At 38.0% G+C, this 20311-nt stretch overlaps 1 protein-coding gene across 2 annotated transcripts in view; it reads right to left on the bottom strand.

The window, feature by feature from the left end:
- Window positions 1–20311, bottom strand: part of NCKAP1 (NCK associated protein 1) — a 62647-nt gene that overhangs the window by 23665 nt on the left and 18671 nt on the right. Inside the window, exons 3-17 of one of the 2 annotated variants that reach the window (XM_082056783.1) lie at window positions 16440–16526; window positions 13208–13264; window positions 12134–12276; window positions 11961–12051; window positions 9713–9850; window positions 8939–8987; window positions 8296–8452; window positions 7645–7701; window positions 7009–7105; window positions 6690–6796; window positions 5445–5577; window positions 3216–3297; window positions 2710–2768; window positions 1766–1911; window positions 1137–1269 (exon numbers count right to left, since the gene is read on the bottom strand). In XM_082056783.1, coding sequence (XP_081912909.1) covers window positions 1137–1269; window positions 1766–1911; window positions 2710–2768; window positions 3216–3297; window positions 5445–5577; window positions 6690–6796; window positions 7009–7105; window positions 7645–7701; window positions 8296–8452; window positions 8939–8987; window positions 9713–9850; window positions 11961–12051; window positions 12134–12276; window positions 13208–13264; window positions 16440–16526 — 1536 coding nt within the window. Of the gene's footprint in view, window positions 1–1136; window positions 1270–1765; window positions 1912–2709; window positions 2769–3215; window positions 3298–5444; window positions 5578–6689; window positions 6797–7008; window positions 7106–7644; window positions 7702–8295; window positions 8453–8938; window positions 8988–9712; window positions 9851–11960; window positions 12052–12133; window positions 12277–13207; window positions 13265–16439; window positions 16533–20311 lie in introns of both variants that reach the window. The other variant, XM_082056782.1, reaches the window with a different exon arrangement.

Raw genomic sequence — 20311 nt, forward strand, 5'->3', positions numbered from 1 at the left:
GCATTGTACACAGTGCAGTGAAGATTATTTTTCCAAAATGATAATAGTTACCAAGTTATACAATTCAGATATTGAATACAACGCTCTCTGGCTGTGGCAGAATGTGCTTGCTGCAGCTGAATTCACAGTAACTAGTGTACAGTGAACTCTTGCTACCAATTCCTTACTGTTTCTATAATTGTGCTGAAAGACATCTCTTGTTCTGAAAGGGAGCTTTCCTAGAAACGTTTTAGTGGTTGTCTAGTATAAATACAGTTTGCAGCTTTTTACAGCACTGTATACTGGGAAAATAAGGATCTAGACATATATTGAGATGTTAGCAGATGAGGATTTTAAAGTTTAAGTACAAAAAAACCTACATCGCACATATTACAAGAGGTCTTATTCATCTAATTGTTTCAGATGAGTGCTGCTGAGAATGAAAACACACTTTTATGAGCACTACACAAAATTGGCCAAGTTAACCCCCGGAGTAATTCCAAAGTCAATGGACAAACAGGAAATGTAGTGAAGGATCTATTTCATTGCAACAGAAATAGAAAGAATTTCCTCAGAATCAAAGTACTTCCCTTAACAAAGACTCTGTTTCTTTAAGCAACACTCTGCATTTTTCATTTCTAATTCTAATCAAAGAGAGCTTGCATTACCCCATGCTTACCAAAACAAATGCTTGCATTATACTGTATATCATTTAGGATTTTTTCTTTTAATCATACTGAAGAAACACTATTAATAACAAGCCATACAGAACTCCCAATTTCCTATTTCCTTTTTCTAACTATGACTTTATAAACCATTTGAAAGAAAAACTGTTGCTTGCAAGTTTTTATAGGCATATGAGATTAGTAGCATCTAAGCCTGAATGACCCCAGAAAAGTCATCTAACATTTGTACCTTAGTTTAATCTCTCTTTAAAGCAAAGATAATACTGCTTACTCACTTCAGAAAAGGATTTTGAGCTCTACGGGTGAAGAATCACACAAGAAGCTATCTACTTCTTTTACTTCAATTTTTACCACTCTCCTCTCTCAAATTTTACATTGCCACCATGAACACAAACTTGCAGTGCTCAGCTCTAGACCTCTCTACTTTAAATGAGAAATGAAAATAACTAAGAAAATATGTTTAAAAATTACCTCTTCTGGGCACAGTTCATGGGTACAACTCATAAAATGAGTACAAAGCAGTGGGAATGCAATTGAGTATCTTGATTGAGAGGGAAGCTCCAAACACTGCTGAAACATCTTCTCAAAAGCACGACTATAAAAACTGATCAGAAAGAGACGTTTAAATGGAATACATACATAACTTTGCTGCAAATAAAGTCTACTTCACACAAATCAAACATGCTATTATTGTAAGATTTATAGTTATAACTTATCAAAAACTGCATCATACTTTCAAATAAGTTTCTTTTCTGCATTCACTTGTTATGCATTTTATTTGCATCTCTCTATTATTATCATTATCATAATAATCTTATTATTCTGATGTTTGCCACCTCAGCACTGCAAAAACTTGCACGTTTTGCAAAAATCTATTGAGGAAGAATCTGCAAATGATGCCAGATAAATTACATGACTGCTTGAAGAATCTCTGACATCCTCAGAAATACCTTTATCAACCTCTGATAGAAACCAGAAATTCTAATTGATTCTCCCGCTGGCTTATCTTTCTACTAAATTTGTTATTTAAAAATGACACTTGCAAGAACAAACCAAACAATAAAAAATAAAAAGCTTCTACAGTCAGGTTAGTAACATACCAAAATATAGAAAGATCGGAGGTTTCAACCAACATCTCCACCAAAGAATCTACCATTTTTGTGTGGAAAATGATTGTGTTCATCATTTTTCCTAGTTCTCTATGGTCTGCAAGACCAAGTGAAGCCTTAGAAACACTGGTGTAGGCCTGGAAAGACACAAGAAAAACTTTGTCATACCTACAGCTGTTTTTTTTTTCCAAATTCCATTGCTATTGCCCAATACAAAAGTTAAATACTGATTATGCTATGTATAGGATACCCATGTAGTTAAAGACCATGAATAGACGGCTTTATCTTTCCACTATAGCTTAAGAAAAGCAAACTGCCTTTCAGTGAAGTATCCAAATGTCATTTGAACGTGATACCAATTCACAGATAAAGTGTAGAACAAATGCACTGACAAAACACAAGCATGCACTTGCGAGACCCCACTTTAACAATCAGGTTTTGCAAGGCAAGAAAAAGCAGGTGTATCTTGAAAATATAAAAATAACATGTCTATCTAATCTTGAGGCAATTGATCTGCAGCCTAAACAGTACTCCCCCCTTTATTAAGTCAATGGAAGACACTGTTATTGCAATGCACAGGAGTGATTTTCTCACTGAATGTTATTTTCCCACTGAACAGTCTCTGCCTCCCCTGGGCTGGGCAGGCTGAATCACTCCGTACACTGCACAGCCGCCAAACTGTTCATCCTCAACACATTCTATTTCTGAACTGTTACAAACACCCCAAAGAATGATTTGCATAAAGTATGCAATGCAAAGTTACACGAAAATGTAGCAAATTATCTGCTTAAGTATTTTTTCTATTTTAAAAGAGCAAGTTATTCTTAGATAGCCTGTCATCCACTTGCAGTGTGAGAGTAATCTATGAGAGAAGTAATTTATGAAACATTTGGTTTTAAGTTAGTAAAGTGCCACACATATTTACAAAGTCTTACCTGCAATCTAAACCAATCTAATCTCATTCCTCTGAAGTCAAATACCTCTCCATCTTCAACTGCATAAGGAAACAATACAGAACATAAAACCTTTAGGAAAACGACTACAAATCCAGCTATACTATATCAGACATCCTAAAAAACTCCAAAGTACTCAAGAATTACTTGGGTACTTAACCTGATGCTTTTACGCAAGAATTTCGATCCAGCACAGACACGCTAATAGGAATTTAAATATCTAGATGAAAGCCTGTGTAATACGCTTTCTAAATTAAACAGTAGGATTACTTCCCAATAGCATTCTTCAAAAGCTGTATCTGTATAGAGCTGCCCTGGAAAAAGGACACACAACAAGAAGCCGATACCGTAACGAAAGAGAAACAAGGGAATAAGTTCAGTTTACACAAGCTATCTGTTTCAACTGATTGCATGAAGCACAAATTGATGAAGCTTTCCAGAGGAATCTACCATTCTGTTACTATTTTCCCAAGTTCATTTAAACTTACCTTGTTTCACGCTTAGTGAAGTCATTGTGTTTACGAAAGAGGACATGATGATTGATTCATCCTCAGGGCACACTGAAAGATTCTAAAGTAAATGTTGCTGCTATTATTATTTCAAACTTGCTTTATGAAATAATGTCACCACCCATGCCCAATTTATCAGCTATGCTCTCAAATGTACAAAAATTTACACAAGATAACTTAATTGATGGAATACTTCAAATAGCACTATTTAAAAGCTTTCACTTTTTAATTCATTGGTTGATGACAGGTACCTAGAAAAGCTTGCTTCCAAACCAACACCTTCTTAAAACACAAAAATCTGGCAGTAAATGGGCCCACCAATATTCAGAATGTAGGCATTTACAAAAATAGACACCATATTACCCTGTTATATATCAGATAGCAAACATTTTCCTGACCTCTACAGGCACCTGACCAGTCTGCAAAGAAAATTTGGCCATGGCAGGATGTAACAGAGACAACATCAGCATTACTGTCCTGGTTTTGTTAAAAACCAAGTTTCTCTTTTAGTGAATTTGCCTGTCCGCTAAAGCTTTCATATTAGCTGCATTTTCCTGGAGAACCAGATACATGTTTTGGTAAACATAGCAATGGAATGCAAACTTATTGATAAGCACGGATGGACATCTCGCGAGAGGGGCAATGAGAAACCGGTGACCAAGAAACTGACCAACGGTGTATAACATTCCATTCACGTGAATACTTCATATAAAAGTGGGAGATCAGGAGGATCTTGTCTCTTTTTGCTGCATCACTGACATTAGGAGAGGGCCTTGCTAGTCGTCCCTGCGAACTGAGACCTAGTGAGAGACTCAATACAGCTCCGACTGGCTGCAGAGTCCAATCCAGGACTTTGGGTGCAGGTTCTGCAGTTGCTGAGACTTTTCAAGACTGGTTTTGTATATTTTGTATTATATTCTCTATTCTTATTAGCAGCATTAGTAAAACATTTTTAATTTTTCCAACTCTCTTCTCTCTGTCCTTCTTTTCCTCCTGATCGTCTGTCCTGAGTGGGAAGGGGGGAGAGGGAGGGGCAAAAAGGGGGAAGTGGGAGGGGAGAGGAGGTTAACAATACATCTGCCAGGGTTTTATTGTCACCCCGCAATCTTAACCCTCGACAATCACTTTGCTTCCCACAAAACCCATTCTCAAGAGTTTTTCACTAATGTTGACTTCTACGATTGGTACCACCTGAAAGATGGGCTATAACATTTTCAAATTTTACAAAAGGAGACAGTGCATGAAAAAGCAGTTTCAGCAAATGATAAAATCATATTTCTATAAACAAAACAATACAGAAGTTTCTCAGAATTCCAGCTGTGACTGACATTTTAAGCTGAAAAAATTCCAAATTATCACTCAGTCATTTGTCTAGTCTTGTGCTTGATACCTGTTATGAATTAATTACAACTAAAACTCAAGCCAATTATTTTTTTCCTCATTTCAGTTTGATCCTAAGGTTTCTCTTATTTAAACAGAGTACACCTGCGCCACTTGTACAGCATTTAGAAGTAACTCACTAAATCTAGGAAATAGTTTCCCAGGAATTGATGACAAATGTAAAAAAACTTAATTCTGTCACTCTAAAAAAAAAAAAAAAATCTGTTAACATGTAAATACATAAAGCTATAAGCAAAAAAGCCCTAAGTACAGTTACTATGGTATTAAATGCAAACTCAAGGATTCAGTTACACCTAATAAACAGTGATACAAACTGGTATTTAAACTATTTAAGAATTCATTTAAATAGAGTATGTAAGCTCCACCTCCTGGTAACTGGTGTAGTGCTTGAAGTGTGAAATTAATTTTTGAAAGCTTGCTGTACAGACTCATCAGGTTCACATACCTGACCTACTCACAAAATGTGGGCTCCATCTAGTGGTCACCAGGGAATGAAACCAAAACAGTTCAGAAAGCCCATAATGTCTTGGTCAGGCTAAATAAAGAAAAGTTTCTTCAACAGTCCTTCAGTGGCAGTACTCCTTTCATTGTCCCTAAACATAACACTGCTTAATAACGTTTAAGTATTCATATAAAACCCTTAAGTACAACTCTAAATCCTAGAATTAAATAGCAAGTTAAGTTAATTCGCCTTATTCCATATGTTTTTCAAAATCCACAAACCAGGACACATTTCACAGACATTTTGGATAAAAAGCCCTTTTTAAAGTTTGCATGTGAGAAGCCAAAACCACAGGCTTGACATACCTGAACAAGCTCATTTAAGACGACTGCATCGAAGCCGGAGAGATACTGCACATAGTATCTCTGCATCACAGGCCCGTATTTTCGCACATGTGCTCTGAGCTCCTCCATGTAGAATATTAGCTCGGCTATGTGTCTAGGCAAGACAACAAGGAAAAGCTTAGAAAATAGAAAACATCAAAAAATACTAAAAATATCTTCTACTGGTGGAATGCTTCTCAAGGGGATTTCCTCCTACACCTTGCTTTTAAAAGTATTACTTACAGGCAATTTCTGTATGAAAATACTTGTTCATGTTTTAAGAGGAGTTTACACAGGTAATTTTCTCTTTAAAGCAAAATCCACTCAACAAGAGATAAATTACCAGGATGCCTTCATGATAATCCTCAAAGGTTTGTACGACTATCCACTTATTTTTAGAAGAAGCCCTTCTAGAATGCTCAATTTGAAGAAAAAAATGAAAAGAAAACAAAGAAACAAAACCAACCAAACCACATCCACACAACCCTGTAAAGTGGCTAAATCTGAAAAATACGATTGTAATGACTGCTTTTCTGTTGGGCTGGTTTTGGTTTGTTTGGTTGGGTTTTTTTAAAAACCATGAGGATGGCTAAATACTTGCACAGGTTGTTTCAGAGAGGATGTGAGACCTTGTGATTGTCAATTCTTGTTTAAACTCCTGCAGTAAATACACAGACTTTCAGTTCAATCTTGTGTTCAATAATCTTGAGAACTCAAAGACAACTAGTGCTCTTCTGCCTATCCATATTCACAAATCTCTTAAGCCCATTTCTCATTTTTAACTACTCTTTATTATGACAATAATGCTCTGGTATATAAATAAATCTTATCTGATTTAAAAGTCAGTGTTGCTACAACACAGGAAATATTCTACAAATCAAGCTTTTTGACAGTTTCCTTCTCCCCACCAGCTTTGTTCAATGCAAATAAGCAACACTGACGATAAAGGATAAAGTGGGTTTTTTTTTTGTTTGTTTTGCTTTCTCAAAGGAAAAAAAATGCATAAAGCTCTTATAAAATACTTTTATTTTATAAATACGCTTTCTAGAGAAAACAAACTTCCACCTATATGCTTCACTTTTTCGGATTCCCAGGTAAAGATTTTCTGAGCAGTTCCAATTCTTCCATAGAGCCACCCTTTCCCAAGATTCCCTTGCCTTCAAATGCATTTCATCTGTGAATTTCTCATAAATATTTAAGGTATCACACTAAAAATTGTTAACATACTTATCTATGAAATCATCTGCGCTCTTCTTCGGCATATTATCTGCATGACGAAGAAGCCAAATAATTTCATCACGAGCAAACGATAATGCCATAAATACAAAAAGTGCCTGAAAAAGAAAAGTTGTTCACAACTTTATAGATACATACAACAGTTGGACACCTTGTGCACACTAAAAGGCAACTAGTTTGTAAAACCAAAGAATCTTAAAACCTAAATAGGTTTTCTCTTGGAGTCAAGTGTGGTTTTCGAAAATAACATATTATCACCGAGAAACAAAATTAAGATACCATAACCGCAAAACATAAGAACCATAATTACCTTGGGACCTAACAGGCCGGGCTGATCAGACAGGACAGTGGCCAGTTCTTTGAGTGCAGAACGTAAAAACTTGCGTCTCTCCCTGTGCATTGAACCGCTGCATCGAAAGAACAAAGCAAATCATCATCCACTGTGCCAAACACAGAACACTTGAAGTTTCCAAACATTTGAGCCCAAGCATAGGCAGCTCATATGATACAACTTCAAAAGTTCAGTATTTTAAAGGATGTGGTTCAATTAAAATTGGCATCCCCATCACCAATGCTGTATATTCCTGAAGTATGGTTAAATTTAAAAAACAAGTTCTCTGCCCCTGGTCTGTGATGAGCATTTGACTCCACTAAAACATTTCTATTTAGTTTGCATTCACATTAAGTAATTAGACAAAAACTGGACACTACATAAACTAAATGCTTCTGTCCTGAAAACTTGCAAAATAATCTAAAACTTGGGAAGTTAAATCGATAATTACAAACCATTAAGCAAATCCAGATTTGAAAGAACAGTCAGTACACGATCTCATTTGAAAATGCACAATTAATTCTGCATTCAACAAATCCTGTTTAAACATTCTTTATAACTTCACTAAGAAAAACAACATTAAAATCTGTCAGGAAAACTTTGTAAGACACTTACGCATGGGAAACAGCAGCTTCTTTGCATTCTCTGATGTCATTAATACGCTTGTTGTACCTGCAAATGAAAACCAATCCGATAAAGTAGTAAGTACCAGCAGCAGAATTTAGAAAAAACTGCAACTTGTGAGGAGCTGCAATGGTGCTGCAAGGAGGACACAGCAAAAAGCTCACATAAGATTTATTTCCCTCTCGGAGCTAAATGTTAAAACTGGATACCCAAATGGAAAAGAGGTCCTGGTATCGGCTGGTAAAGACCTCAACTTGGTCACTGCCTGAGCTTTCATGTGATACGCTGCAGAAACAGTAGCACATACTTGCAACTTTTTCAAGCAAACTCCGCATTCCTGACATCATTTCTCTTCCCTAGATTAAGATTTGTGGGCGGGATCATTAATTTTAACTTTTGCCATTTTAGAGACTGATTCACCAAACTTTTTCAGAACCGAGATTAAAAAAAGGCACAATGGTTATGAAATCAGGCTCTTGGAAGTTATGTATTAAAGAAACAGTCAAGATACTAAGCAAAAACGTTTGTATTCTGACTATCCTCAAGCAGAATTTATATGAAGTAACATTTTCAAAACAGTTTTTCAATAAACTGATTTTTAAACAGAGGTTCTGAAAGGAGAAAGAGGGAACAAAAACTTACCCTCGTATGTTTACAAACAGGTCTTCTGCAGCTTTGTGAATATGGAATACTTCATCTCGAAACAGAGCCAAGCAAGAGCTGCTTTGAAGTGCAAGTTTCCAAAGGTTCAAAGCTGTAGCATCACTATTTAGGATTCCATGGCACAAAATAAATCCAACTTCAAAAGTCCACATTGATTGATGTCACAAACCCGATGTACAAAGACAATAAGAGAACAGTGAGATTATTACATATTTTCTCTTAAACAGTTCATTGATAAAGTGTTTAATGGATAACATTGTTTTAAATATTAATAGAGAAATACCCCACACTGTTCTAGAAGAGGTCTTTTTTGCAAGGGTTTTGTACCATTAATAACTTAATGCTGATACTACTCAGCTATTTTCATCAGAATGACTAAAGCCCTCGCTTTTAGTCAAAGTTTGGAATAATCTGATGACACATTTTATTTCAGCAGCATATCCTGAATTCTACCTTCACTGCATGTAAAAGTATGATACATACAAATGAGATCCAATCAAGTTCTCTACAATCTAATTTGAATGCAACAGCTTTTGTACATTACAGAAAAGCAAGGAGTCTTTTATATGTAAACTAACTTTTTTTAATAGAACCATGAGCTGTTTCAGAATATTTTACTCACAAATGATCCATTTTTCCATTGCATCCAGAGAGAGGTATTCACATGGCATCTGTTGAAAAAATATTAATTTGTAGCCACGTAATGACAGAAAAGACAATACATTTTATGGGAAGTGCTTTTTAGAAAAAAATAAAGCCTTAAATGCTGATGAATCAGGAAAGGCTGATGCTGAATACTAACAGGATATTGTTTTATCTCTTTAGAAATGGAGAGTCTGAATATTAAATGCTCTTCTATATCCTCCAATACCATGAACAAAATGGTGAACAAATTTTGGCAAAAGTTTCAACACACATTGTATTTAAGAACATTTAAGAACAAAGGGCTTTTGATGTATACTACTCATAACCTGACAGCTGTTCATACTTGAATATTTCCAGAAAGATGACCTTTCATTTCAAAACTGAGGCAGTAAACGCAAACAGTAAAAATTTTCAAGGTAAATCAGTTCTGATTTTCAGTTTGTTGGCTCACAAGCATCCAAGGCAGTATCCAGGACTCCTTCCTTCTACACTGCAGAACTAGGACCGCTTCCCTTCATCTTTCAATTATCAAATACTGGAGGTGAAAGCATGAACTAACACAACAGAAGCTTTAATTAATGCGAGAAAACTTTTCCCCCGTACTAAAGTATTTCACTCTCTAAGCCAGCCTATTTACTTCTCTCATTAAAAGCCACATAAAGGTAATCAAACAGAAAATTAAACACCCCCATGTTATTTTCTGTAAAACCCCGCTTGACTTTATCATATAATGCAAATTAAAAGGCCGTACTGTGTCTGACTGTGCAGGGTTCAGCATTGTGCTGGGGGCACTGATGAGGCTCAGTAGTTGCGCGTTTCTCCACTGGTCAGCTGAGAGATTTCGTCGAGGATAGACCATCTGGAGTGAAATCAGAGCATCTGAAAGGGACTGGGGGAAAAAATAAATAAATAAATAAATGACCAATGATTAGTTTAAAGATGCCCTCAAGGCTCCGTCTTGGATAAATGTTCAAGTTATTCACCTCCTTTTGTGAACTGTGTGTTGCCTTCTCAGCGTTATTACTAACAATAATAAAAACATCTTACTGAACTAGTTCTGAAATTAAATTTGAAGTTAAAATCCATTGCATCTAGTTTACTTCACATATAAAAGACTATTTCAGGCTAAGGAAAGGATGCAGATAAGCAGGAGGGTTTGATTTTTTTTTTAATTAGAGCTATAAAATTCCAAGTTCAGAATTGGAGGACATGAAAAAAAATCAACAGGAGACAAGAAACCTCTCATGTACCACTGACAGCTTTTCATTATTTATTCAAGCATCCCAATTATTGCGTTATACCCTTCTCTGTGACTTCATTTAGTATGTCCTTCCTCTTCGCTAGCAAATCTTAATTTTTTTGAGCAGATATTGTCTGCAGGAACATCCTCATAGCAGACTAAGCTTATTTAACTGTGGATCCATGTCTTTTCCGTGTCTTTTGCACCAGTATTGGTGCCTGCCTAGGGAGCCATGTCTAAGCATTACACCAGCAGAGAAGGTCACTCAGGAAGCACAAAAATAAAAAGAAAAAAGTCATTGCTGAAGCTAATTTAAAGGACTAAACAACTGTCAGTTTACCACAAAGTAGTGAGATGATGGAAGGACAACTTAAATGTGCAGTTCTGGAGAGTGCAACCTAAGTCTGTGTTTCTATAGCATAGTGCCTGAAGGGATCCGTGACCCCAATTTATACCTCTAGCACAGGATAAAGAGGAAAAAAAGCCCTCAAACTGAAAAACGGCTTTACAAAACTCTTCAAGCGAAAGGATTGGCCCACTATGAAATGTAAGAGCACAAACAAAGATAACACTGAAAAGTAAAGCATCTCTGCTAAAATGTGGACAAGAAAAGTTTAATTGCAAATGAGATCCTTAGCTAAATAAGCCTTAACAAGACAGGAACTGTGCAGAGGAAAGTATAAAAAATAAGATCACAGATTATTTAGACAAATGAGAAGTATTCAATACTATTCTGCTTCAGAGCACTTAGAGAAGTAGTTGGAAAACTCTCTGAACTTCTAGTGACTATCTTAAAAAGTTTATGGAACTTAAGAAAAATCTCAAGAGGACTAGAGAAGGAACACACAATCAGTACGTAGATTGTGAAATAGGAAAAAAACACCAAACCTTTAAAACTTTAGGCAGTAACTTAGTATTTAACTCCTGCACAAGATTCCAAAATGTTGTTAGGCAATCATTTTGCAAGCACCTATAAAATAACACCTTTATAAATAAGTTGGTCAAGCACTGATCAAACCAACCTAGTTTCCTCCAACAGAGTTGCAAGACTGCTGGACAAACAGGGAAGTGAGTAACAGGATATACATTGACTTCGGTGAGGCTTCTGTCACTTTTCCAAGATATCAACATACGAAAACACAGCCTAGACAAATCATCACAGAACTGTAGCACAACCAGCTGTGTAAGAATGCAAGCCTGAAAACGTTTGTATAGAAAACGCTTAAGGAACTGGGTTCATTTAACTTTGCCAAGTCAACCGAGCAGGGTATACAACGTCGGCTTTTGAGTACAGGATATATTATTAAAGAGGCAGCAGTGATCTCCAAGATCCCCAGTTTAAAGACAACGCAAAGCAAAAACTTTCAGGTTACAAAATAAAAAACCACATTAATCTAGGATGGTAAACCAGCAAAAAACTGGTTTCAGAGAAACATGAGCCGTCTCCTACATTTCAAACTACAAACCAAACCCCAGATGTAGCTATTCTCAGAAGAACAATAACTGATTCTTAATCCATTTCTAATCCATAGTGAATGAAATGGAACCTTACCGATGAGTCTTAGCATTCCTGTATTTCTATAGGTTTTGTTATTTAATAGGATATCAATCCCCAGCCCCAGGCGTCCCTTATAAGTAAAATGACCTATAAAATTTATACCTAATGGTCTTTGACAAAACAAACTCTTGTATATTTACTTTTTTATCTCTGCTTCTGTCAAGTAAGGTTACTGAGTGCCTGTGAAAAGTAGTTACATACTTTACTGTGAGGTACAAATTCCTCCATCATTTTCTTTAAAGGATTTTCATAATCCACAATCATCTGGCCAAGGCGTGGATATTCTCTGTCACTAAAAACAACAACAAACAATTCACTCAGGTGGAGTTGTTACTATTATTATTGTACACATCATTAACACAACGGATTTTTACCTTGCTCCATGTGTCATTTCATGGGCATAGTTATACAATCCAATGATAGCCTTCCTTTCTTCAATTCGAGACAGCAATATCATTAGAGTTGTGTAGGTTATAATCAAATCTAGGTAGTTCTTTGTTAAATCGAAGTTTACAGTCTAGAGACAAAATACAGTCCATTATCATCCTAAAACTTTCAAAAACAAGCATAAAACATTTTCTTCACCTTTCCATCAATTTTCAGCTTTTTAAAAATACAACGGACTACCCCGATCAGCTTTTTTTCTGTTTGCATACAGACATGTATAATGTTAATTTATGCACTCAAATCCCCAGACCTGTTTACATTTCTGAAAGCAAGCATGCAAATAAATCTTTCCAGGCTCTGGTGTTACAGATGAGCTGACAGATAAGAAAGCTTTTCTTGGATGTTACTAAGCAATCAGCAAGTGCCTTGCCTGAGAACTATAATTTAGTAAGACTCTGTCATATAAAAAGCTGACACATACCCCACTGGCCTGGTAAGATCATTCCATAGGATATATACCTGTTCCTTTTTCATAGTATGAAATTAAGTCAGCCAAAATTTAGACTACTGACTAAAACTAGCAAGGTGACATTATGAACATTAGAAAAGAAAGCTGAGAAGAAAATGAAAAGCTGTTTGATGATTTGTTTTAAGGTTCGTTTTTTTTTTTTTTTTGGTGGTGGACCTTATCACAGATCTCTTTGGTGGACAACAGTTATATTCCTGTTTTGTGAGTCTACATGGCTTAATCATGTAGATGACAGTAAACCTCTAAGATAGAAATACAATAAAGTAAAAATTACACAACAATTTGTATATTTGATAACAGACAACACTGTTACTGCTGTCCATAAGTAGCCTGTTTAAAATGGTCTCTTCTGATTTCCAGCTATTTCTACAAGTTAGGGACCTAAAGATCACATTTTTATTTCTCTTGCATTTATAACTAGAGATGTCATGTTTCTTTGGCTAACATAAACAAGTTCTTCTAATTTTCCACGCATGACTCCTATTGGAAACATTTTTACATGGCATTTGAACGTTTAACCTACAAAACTTACAATATCAAAGAAGACTTGGCAAACATCAATAGTGTTCAGCAGCTCACAAACATGGTCCTTGAAAAACAAAGGAATAATTTCAGTTTCAAAAGATAGAAGTAAATTGTTTTACTATCACAGAATCACAGAATGTTAGGGATTGGAAGGGACCCCAAAAGATCATCCAGTCCAATCCCCCTGCCGGAGCAGGAACACCCAGATGAGGTTACACAGGAAGGCGTCCAGGCAGGTTTTGAATGTCTCCAGAGTAGGAGACTCCACAACCCCCCTGGGCAGCCTGTTCCAGTGTCGGTCATCCTCACTGTGAAGAAGTTTCTTCTCAAATTCAAGTGGAACCTTTTGTGTTCCAGTTTGAACCCATTACCCCTTGTCCTATAATTGGTTGTCACCGAGAAGAGCCTGGCTCCCTCCTCATGACACTTACCCTTTATATATCTGTAAACATGAATGAGGTCACCCCTCAGCCTCCTCTTCTCCAAGCTAAAGAGACCCAGCTCCCTCAGCCTTTCTTCATAAGGGAGATGCTCCACTCCCTTCATCATCTTTGTTGCCCTGCGCTGCACTCTCTCCAGCAGTTCCCTGTCCTTCTGGAACTGAGGGGCCCAGAACTGGACACAATATTCCAGGTGTGGTCTCACCAGGGCAGAGTAGAGGGGAAGGAGAACCTCTCTTGACCTACTAACCACCCCCCTTCGACTACACCCCACGATGCCATTGGCCTTCTTGGCCACAAGGGCACAGTGCAGGCTCACGGTCATCCTGTTGTCCACCCGGACCCCCAGGTCCCTTTCCCCTACACTGCTCTCTAATAGGTCACTCCCCAGCTTATACTGGAACCTGGGGTTGTTCCTACCCAGATGCAGGACTCTACACCTTCCCTTGTTATATTTCATTAAATTTTTCCCTGCCCAGCTCTCCAGCCTGTCCAGGTCTCGCTGGATGGCAGCACAGCCTTCTGGCGTGTCAGCCACTCCTCCCAACTTCGTGTCATCAGGAAACATCACTCTATTCCCTTGTCCAAATCACTTATGAATATACTGAATAATATAGGCCTCAGTACTGACCCTTGAGGCACTCCACTAGATACTGTCCTCCAACTGGACTCTGCCCCATTGACCACAACTCTCTGGCTTCTTCCCTTCAGCCAGTTCCCAGTAAACCTCACTACCTGGTCATCCAGACTGCACTCCCTCAGTTTAGCTGTAAGGATGCTGTGGGAGACTGTGTCAAATGCCTTACTCAAGTCAAGGTAGATCACGTCCACCACTCTGCCATCATCCATCCATCTTGTTATGTCCTCATAAAAGTCAATGAGGTTGGTCAAGCATGACTTCCCCTTGGTGAAGCCATGCTGACTGCCCCTAATGACCCTCTTATCCCTGATATGCCTTCAGATGGCACCAAGGATGAGTCGTTCCATCAGTTTCCCAGGGATGGAGGCGAGGCTGACCAGTCTATAGTTACCCGGGTCCTCCCTCTTGCCCTTTTTGAAGACTGCAGTGACATTTGCTTTCCTCCAGTCTTCAGGGACCTCTCCTGTTTCCCAAGACTTGGCAAAGATGATGGAGAGCGGTCCAGCAATGACTTCAGCCAGCTCCCTCAGCACCCACGGGTGCATCCCATCCGGACCCATGGATTTATGGATGTCCAGATTGCCTAACTGCTCCCTAACCCAGTCCTCATCAACCAAGGCAAACTCCTCCCTTGTCCTGCCTTCCTCTGGGGCCTCAGCGGCACGGGGCTCCTCAGGACAGCCTCTGGCAGAGTAGACAGAGACAAAGAAGGCATTCACTAACTCTGCCTTCTCTGTATCTTCTGTCACCAGGGCACCCACCCCATTCATCAGTGGGCCTACATTGCCTCTGGTGTTAGTTTTATCTGCCATGTATTGGAAAAAGCTCTTCCTGTTGTCCTTGACCCCTCTCACCAGGTTTAATTCTAACGAGGCCTTAGCTTTCCTAGTTGCATCCCTACACCCTCTGACAACAGCCTGATATTCTCCCCAAGTGGCCAGCCCCTCCTTCCATGATCTATAAACTCTCCTCTTCCATTTGAGCATACCCAGCAGTTCCCTGTTTGACCATGCAGGTCTCCTGGCTCCCTTCCTTGACTTCCTATGTGTCGGGATGCTCTGATCTGGTGCCCAGTAGAAACAGTCCCTGAACACTAACCAACTATCTTGGGCCGCTTTACCTTCAAGCAGCCTTGCCCATGGGATTTCCCCTAGTAATTGCCTGAAAACACCAAAGTTTGCCCTGCTGAAATCCAGGGTTGCAATTCTGCTTACTATCCTGCTCCTGCCACATGAGATCCTGAACTCCACCATCTCATGGTCGCTGCAACCAAGGCAGCCCTCAACCTTTACCGCTTCAACCAGACCCTCCTTGTTAGTGAGGATGAGGTCCAGCAGTGCACCTCTTCTAGTTGGCTCCTCCACCCTTTGCATCAGAAAGTTACAAGGCACTGGAGGAACCTCCTAGACTGTGGCTGGCTGGCTGAGTAGTCCTTTCAACAATCAGGGAAGTTAAAATCCCCCACCACAACCAGGGCCTGTGATTGTGAGGCTGCTCTCAGCTGTCTGTAGAAGGCCTCATCAACTTCCTCACCCTGATCTGGTGGCCTATAATAGACGCCCACAACAGTATCATCCCTGCCAGCCTGCCCCTTAACTTTCACCCATAGACTCTCAACTCGCTCCTCATCCATGCCTGAACAATACTCAATACACTGTAGTTGCTCTCTCACATAAAGAGCAACTCCACCACCACGCCTGGCTGGCCTGTCTTTCCTGAAAAGGACATAGCCATCCATGACCACATTCCAGTCATGTGAACTGTCCCACCATGTCTCTGTAATTGCCACTAGGTCATAATCTCCTGCCCTAACACAGGTTTCTAACTCCTCCTGCTTATTCTCCATGCTGCACGCATTGGTGTACAGGCATTTCAGAGAGCGAGCTGAGCACACCGATTTCAACCCAGGGGCATGGGAGGCCTCCCAGCCTTCATGAACTCTAGAGTGATGCCCTACTGATGCAAGCCAGGCTACAACCACATCCCCCTTCGAGTCTAGTTTAAAGCTCTCCAAATGAGCCCTGCTTAGTGATGGGGATTATGCTGATTTCTTTTTTAAAATAACAGAGCTACAAGTTCAGCTATATAGTACTATTTAATATAATATAAAGACAGAAACTTGATGGAACAAAACAACTGACATATTTGCAATACCTTACCTTAAATTCCATGACATCAACAAACGTGAAGTAGTATAACGCCAGGTTCTTCAGAATCTCTGACTTTTCTTTCTGGAGCTGAGCAAGCTGTTGCTAAAAGAGAGCATAAACATTCACACTGTTCTTAGAAGCTCTTGAGAAGACTGCTGAAAAACAAAACCTGTGAAGCGCAGAGTAACCACCAGGCTATGCAAAGAAGCCTTAACATGATTTTCTAAGACTGAGGTTCTGTGTGTCTCAAACACAACACAGAGTTCTCAAAACAGACCATTTTAACAGCTGCTGACTATACTTGGAAGATAAAAGTCAAATTAGTACACATTAGTACCAAAGTCATATTGTTTACTCAGCTAGGGATGAAAATGGGTAGTTAGGAAAACAGTGTTATGTATAATTAGCAAAAGCAAACAGTACATGACCACAAATCAGTATGACAAAAAAATAATGACGTTACTTGAAGTGGGAGAAAAGAAGGTGGCAGGTTACAAACTTTACTACAGAAAAACATTATGCTTTTAAATTCTGAACTTACCAAAAAGAATATCCAGGCAAAGCCACGTTAAGCATGCAAAATAAAATGTAGATACAAACATAAAATACAGTAACGGTTCTTTGACCAGTTCCATATAAAGACAATAATACATTCAAACAAAAGCAACAAAATAAGGAAACAAAAAAGAAGCAAAACACTGGCATTAGACACTGGTGGATAAAATGGAAGAGGCAAATGCGAATACAAAGGCATAAAATACCTCATATGTCTGTTTTAAAAAAAATAAATCCAATGAAATACCACTTAATTTCCATATTTTTCAAAATTTTCTGGAGAAATCAGACAGATCATTTGAACAATTACAATTTAGAACACACAAAAAGGTGGCTGTTACTGAACAACCATTCTGTTTATCTATGTATTACAGTCTCACAGCATGGCAAAAATCCAATTATTTAACTTGCAATATCCAGCAACTAATTAAGTCTCTTTCCTGATATAGGAACTGAAATGAGTTAAAGCAATCATAACACTCAGTATGAAAAAGTGCCCTCCAAAAAGCTGCAAGATTTTGAATTAAAGACTGATGAAGCTAAATAGGGTTTTCTTCTCAGCAAGAGCAATCAATTATAAGAAAGATTAAATAAAATTGTTTCAAATTGGTTAGCTCATTTTCACGTGAGATGTTAGACCTGAACACAGTTCATCTCCCTCTCTTTATAAACCTGTGCTCTGTCCTCTCAGTTTTATGGAAACCACTAAAAGTCCATTAAATGCAAAAAACAGACTGCCTGGACCACTTTATCATATATAAGACAATATTTGCTTCTTTCCTCTGAATTTTTAGAGGCGACTATGATTTTTAGAAGCCTTATGCCATAAGACTTCCATTATAGCCAAAGAAGATAGGCATATACAGAAATATGAACAAATTGGAATGGCTACATTATAAAATACTCCTGCCTACTCTTAAACTCTTTAACTTTGAAGGTACAACTTTGAATGCGTGCCCTATTTAAGTTTCTTTCACATAGTCATCAGCTGGGACTTAAATGAAAAATGGGTGTATGTACATGTGTTTATTCTGTAACATCCCATAATCTCACGCACTAAAAAATAGGTTATTTCCATTTAAACTGCTGCTGTACAAAATCTGTTTTCAAATGCAAGTCCTACAAATCGTATTTTGATCCTCACTATGAACTTGCTATTACCATTCCCAGTGTGCCCCTTGAACCAGAGCTGCCTTGTGCTGAGTGAACAAAGGCCCCAGCACGGTCCAGCAGAGGCTGGAGCTCCAGCAAACAAACCTTCGGGTCAACTATCAGCATCTTCCTACCACGGTACTGATTCGTACTGAGCAAGGTGCAATGCTATGGGAGACCAAGATTAGAGCTTGTTGTACGCAACACCTACGTTTAGTATTAAAAAATGGCACTAGTGTCCACTTCTGAGGGACACCACAGTTTCAAAACCACAATACATGAAGTGGGGAGATATGACAAAAAGGGAGACAGTGCTGGAAACTATACTTGCAAGAGAAATATTTATTTATTTAATTCTATGAAGCTGTACATCAAATAAGAGAATATAAGGATGTATTCATTATACTCAACCAAGAATTAAGGAATCACTGCTGTTCATTGTTAACTAGCTACTTGTGTTCCCAGAAACATTTATACTTAAATGATGTTAAAACTTCTGCACAGAGTTAAAGTGATAATTCGTCCGACTCTGAGTGTCAAGGGTGTTAGTAAACTTTTATTTAAAATATTAGTATAGAAGTAAAACTATGTATCAAGTGCAATCCCAGTTAAATCAGTTTGGTGCAAACAGTTCACTTCATCCAGCACTGACAGAATGGCGATGTAAAGTGCAGCTTACAGCACGGAGGGTCGTGGATATTTGTTTGCATTTTTATCACTCAGGAATGTGGGTGTAACGCCTTCCACACCCACTGCAACAAAACTTTCCATTACTAATTTCCTAACAGCTGTTTAGAAATAGCTGGTGCTGTATCATTTTGGATTTGGTTTGAGGCTATCTTCATTGGCCTGTAATTCTCATTTAACTGCAAACATTTTTGTTTCCAATAGTTGATGGAAGTTTTATAATAGGATAAGATGAAGAAATAACTCTTAAAATATTACTCGCATCAAAAGATTATTTTCACTATAGCTAACCATGCCTTGTTGATTGGTTAGACGTGTTTTATTTATTCTTAAAGAACTTGAAGTACAGATTATACCAGAGAACAACAGTATTTTGGCTGAACAAAGTGAGTTGAATTTAAGACATATGAAAAGCTGCACAAATTTTAGCATAATATTGAAAGATTAAAAAAAATAAATTCCAAAGTAATTTATTTTGTCTACTAAAAAATACTACATCTCCAAACACATTTGAATATTATTTATAAATTAGGATTCTAAATTCCAGAGAGTGAAGCTGACACTTTGTCAAGTATGTGATCTACAAGAGAAGGAACTGACCTTTACCAAGTAGTCTTGTGCCTTTCCTTCCTCATATTAAACCCTCAAAAATCTTTACACAACTGATGATGTACACAGAGAAAGTACATTAAAGGAAATGAGACACAAACCAGAAAGTGCAGGAGAGCCTCACCAGAAGCTTACATGAACACAATGCTCAGAGACAAGAGAAAAATGACACAGACACTACCTTTTTAACAGTATGAATAAATACAAATTTAACTTGAAGGCACAGGAAAAAATACGAGACACCAGAAGAGGCATTCGGGGAGATTTATGTGCGGAAAACCAGAGGATAACTGTAGTTCTCTATTTCATCGTATTTGTTTCACTGGTAGCAATAGCATGCAAATAAATGTCTTATTTCATGATCCAGGAACAGACAGCAGGCAGGGGAATTTTCTCCTTCTGTCAGTGTGATATTTTTCCTGCAAGCATCATCATTTAACACTTGTATTTGTTTTCCACAAACCAACACAACAGATATTACAATATCCTCAGAGAAAACACCATCAATTTAATCTTACTAGATGCAATATAAGCCCCCAAAAGTGTATTACAAATTCTGACTGTTAAAATTCTGAGGATAGGGGTAAATAACCACTGTCAGTATTCTTACTGTCATTTATTATACTCACTACACTTGGCACCTGTAGAGTCTTTAGATGAAGATTTTAAAAACTCAATTTATGTGAACAAAGTTCCGTGTCTACAAAATCCATAGCAGAACGGTGAGGAGAGAGAGAAAGAACTAATCAAATGAAGAAAACCAGTTCTGAATTCTGTAAACTGACTGTAGAATGATGGATGTGTCCTTGGTTTTCTTATTTCCAATTTCTAACAGCCTCTGAAATGACATGCTGCATATAAAAAGATGCAATGGACAT

The sequence above is a fragment of the Streptopelia decaocto genome (assembly GCF_964273445.1).
Source record: "Streptopelia decaocto genome assembly, chromosome: 6".
In the NCBI taxonomy this organism is placed as follows: Eukaryota; Metazoa; Chordata; class Aves; order Columbiformes; family Columbidae; genus Streptopelia; species Streptopelia decaocto.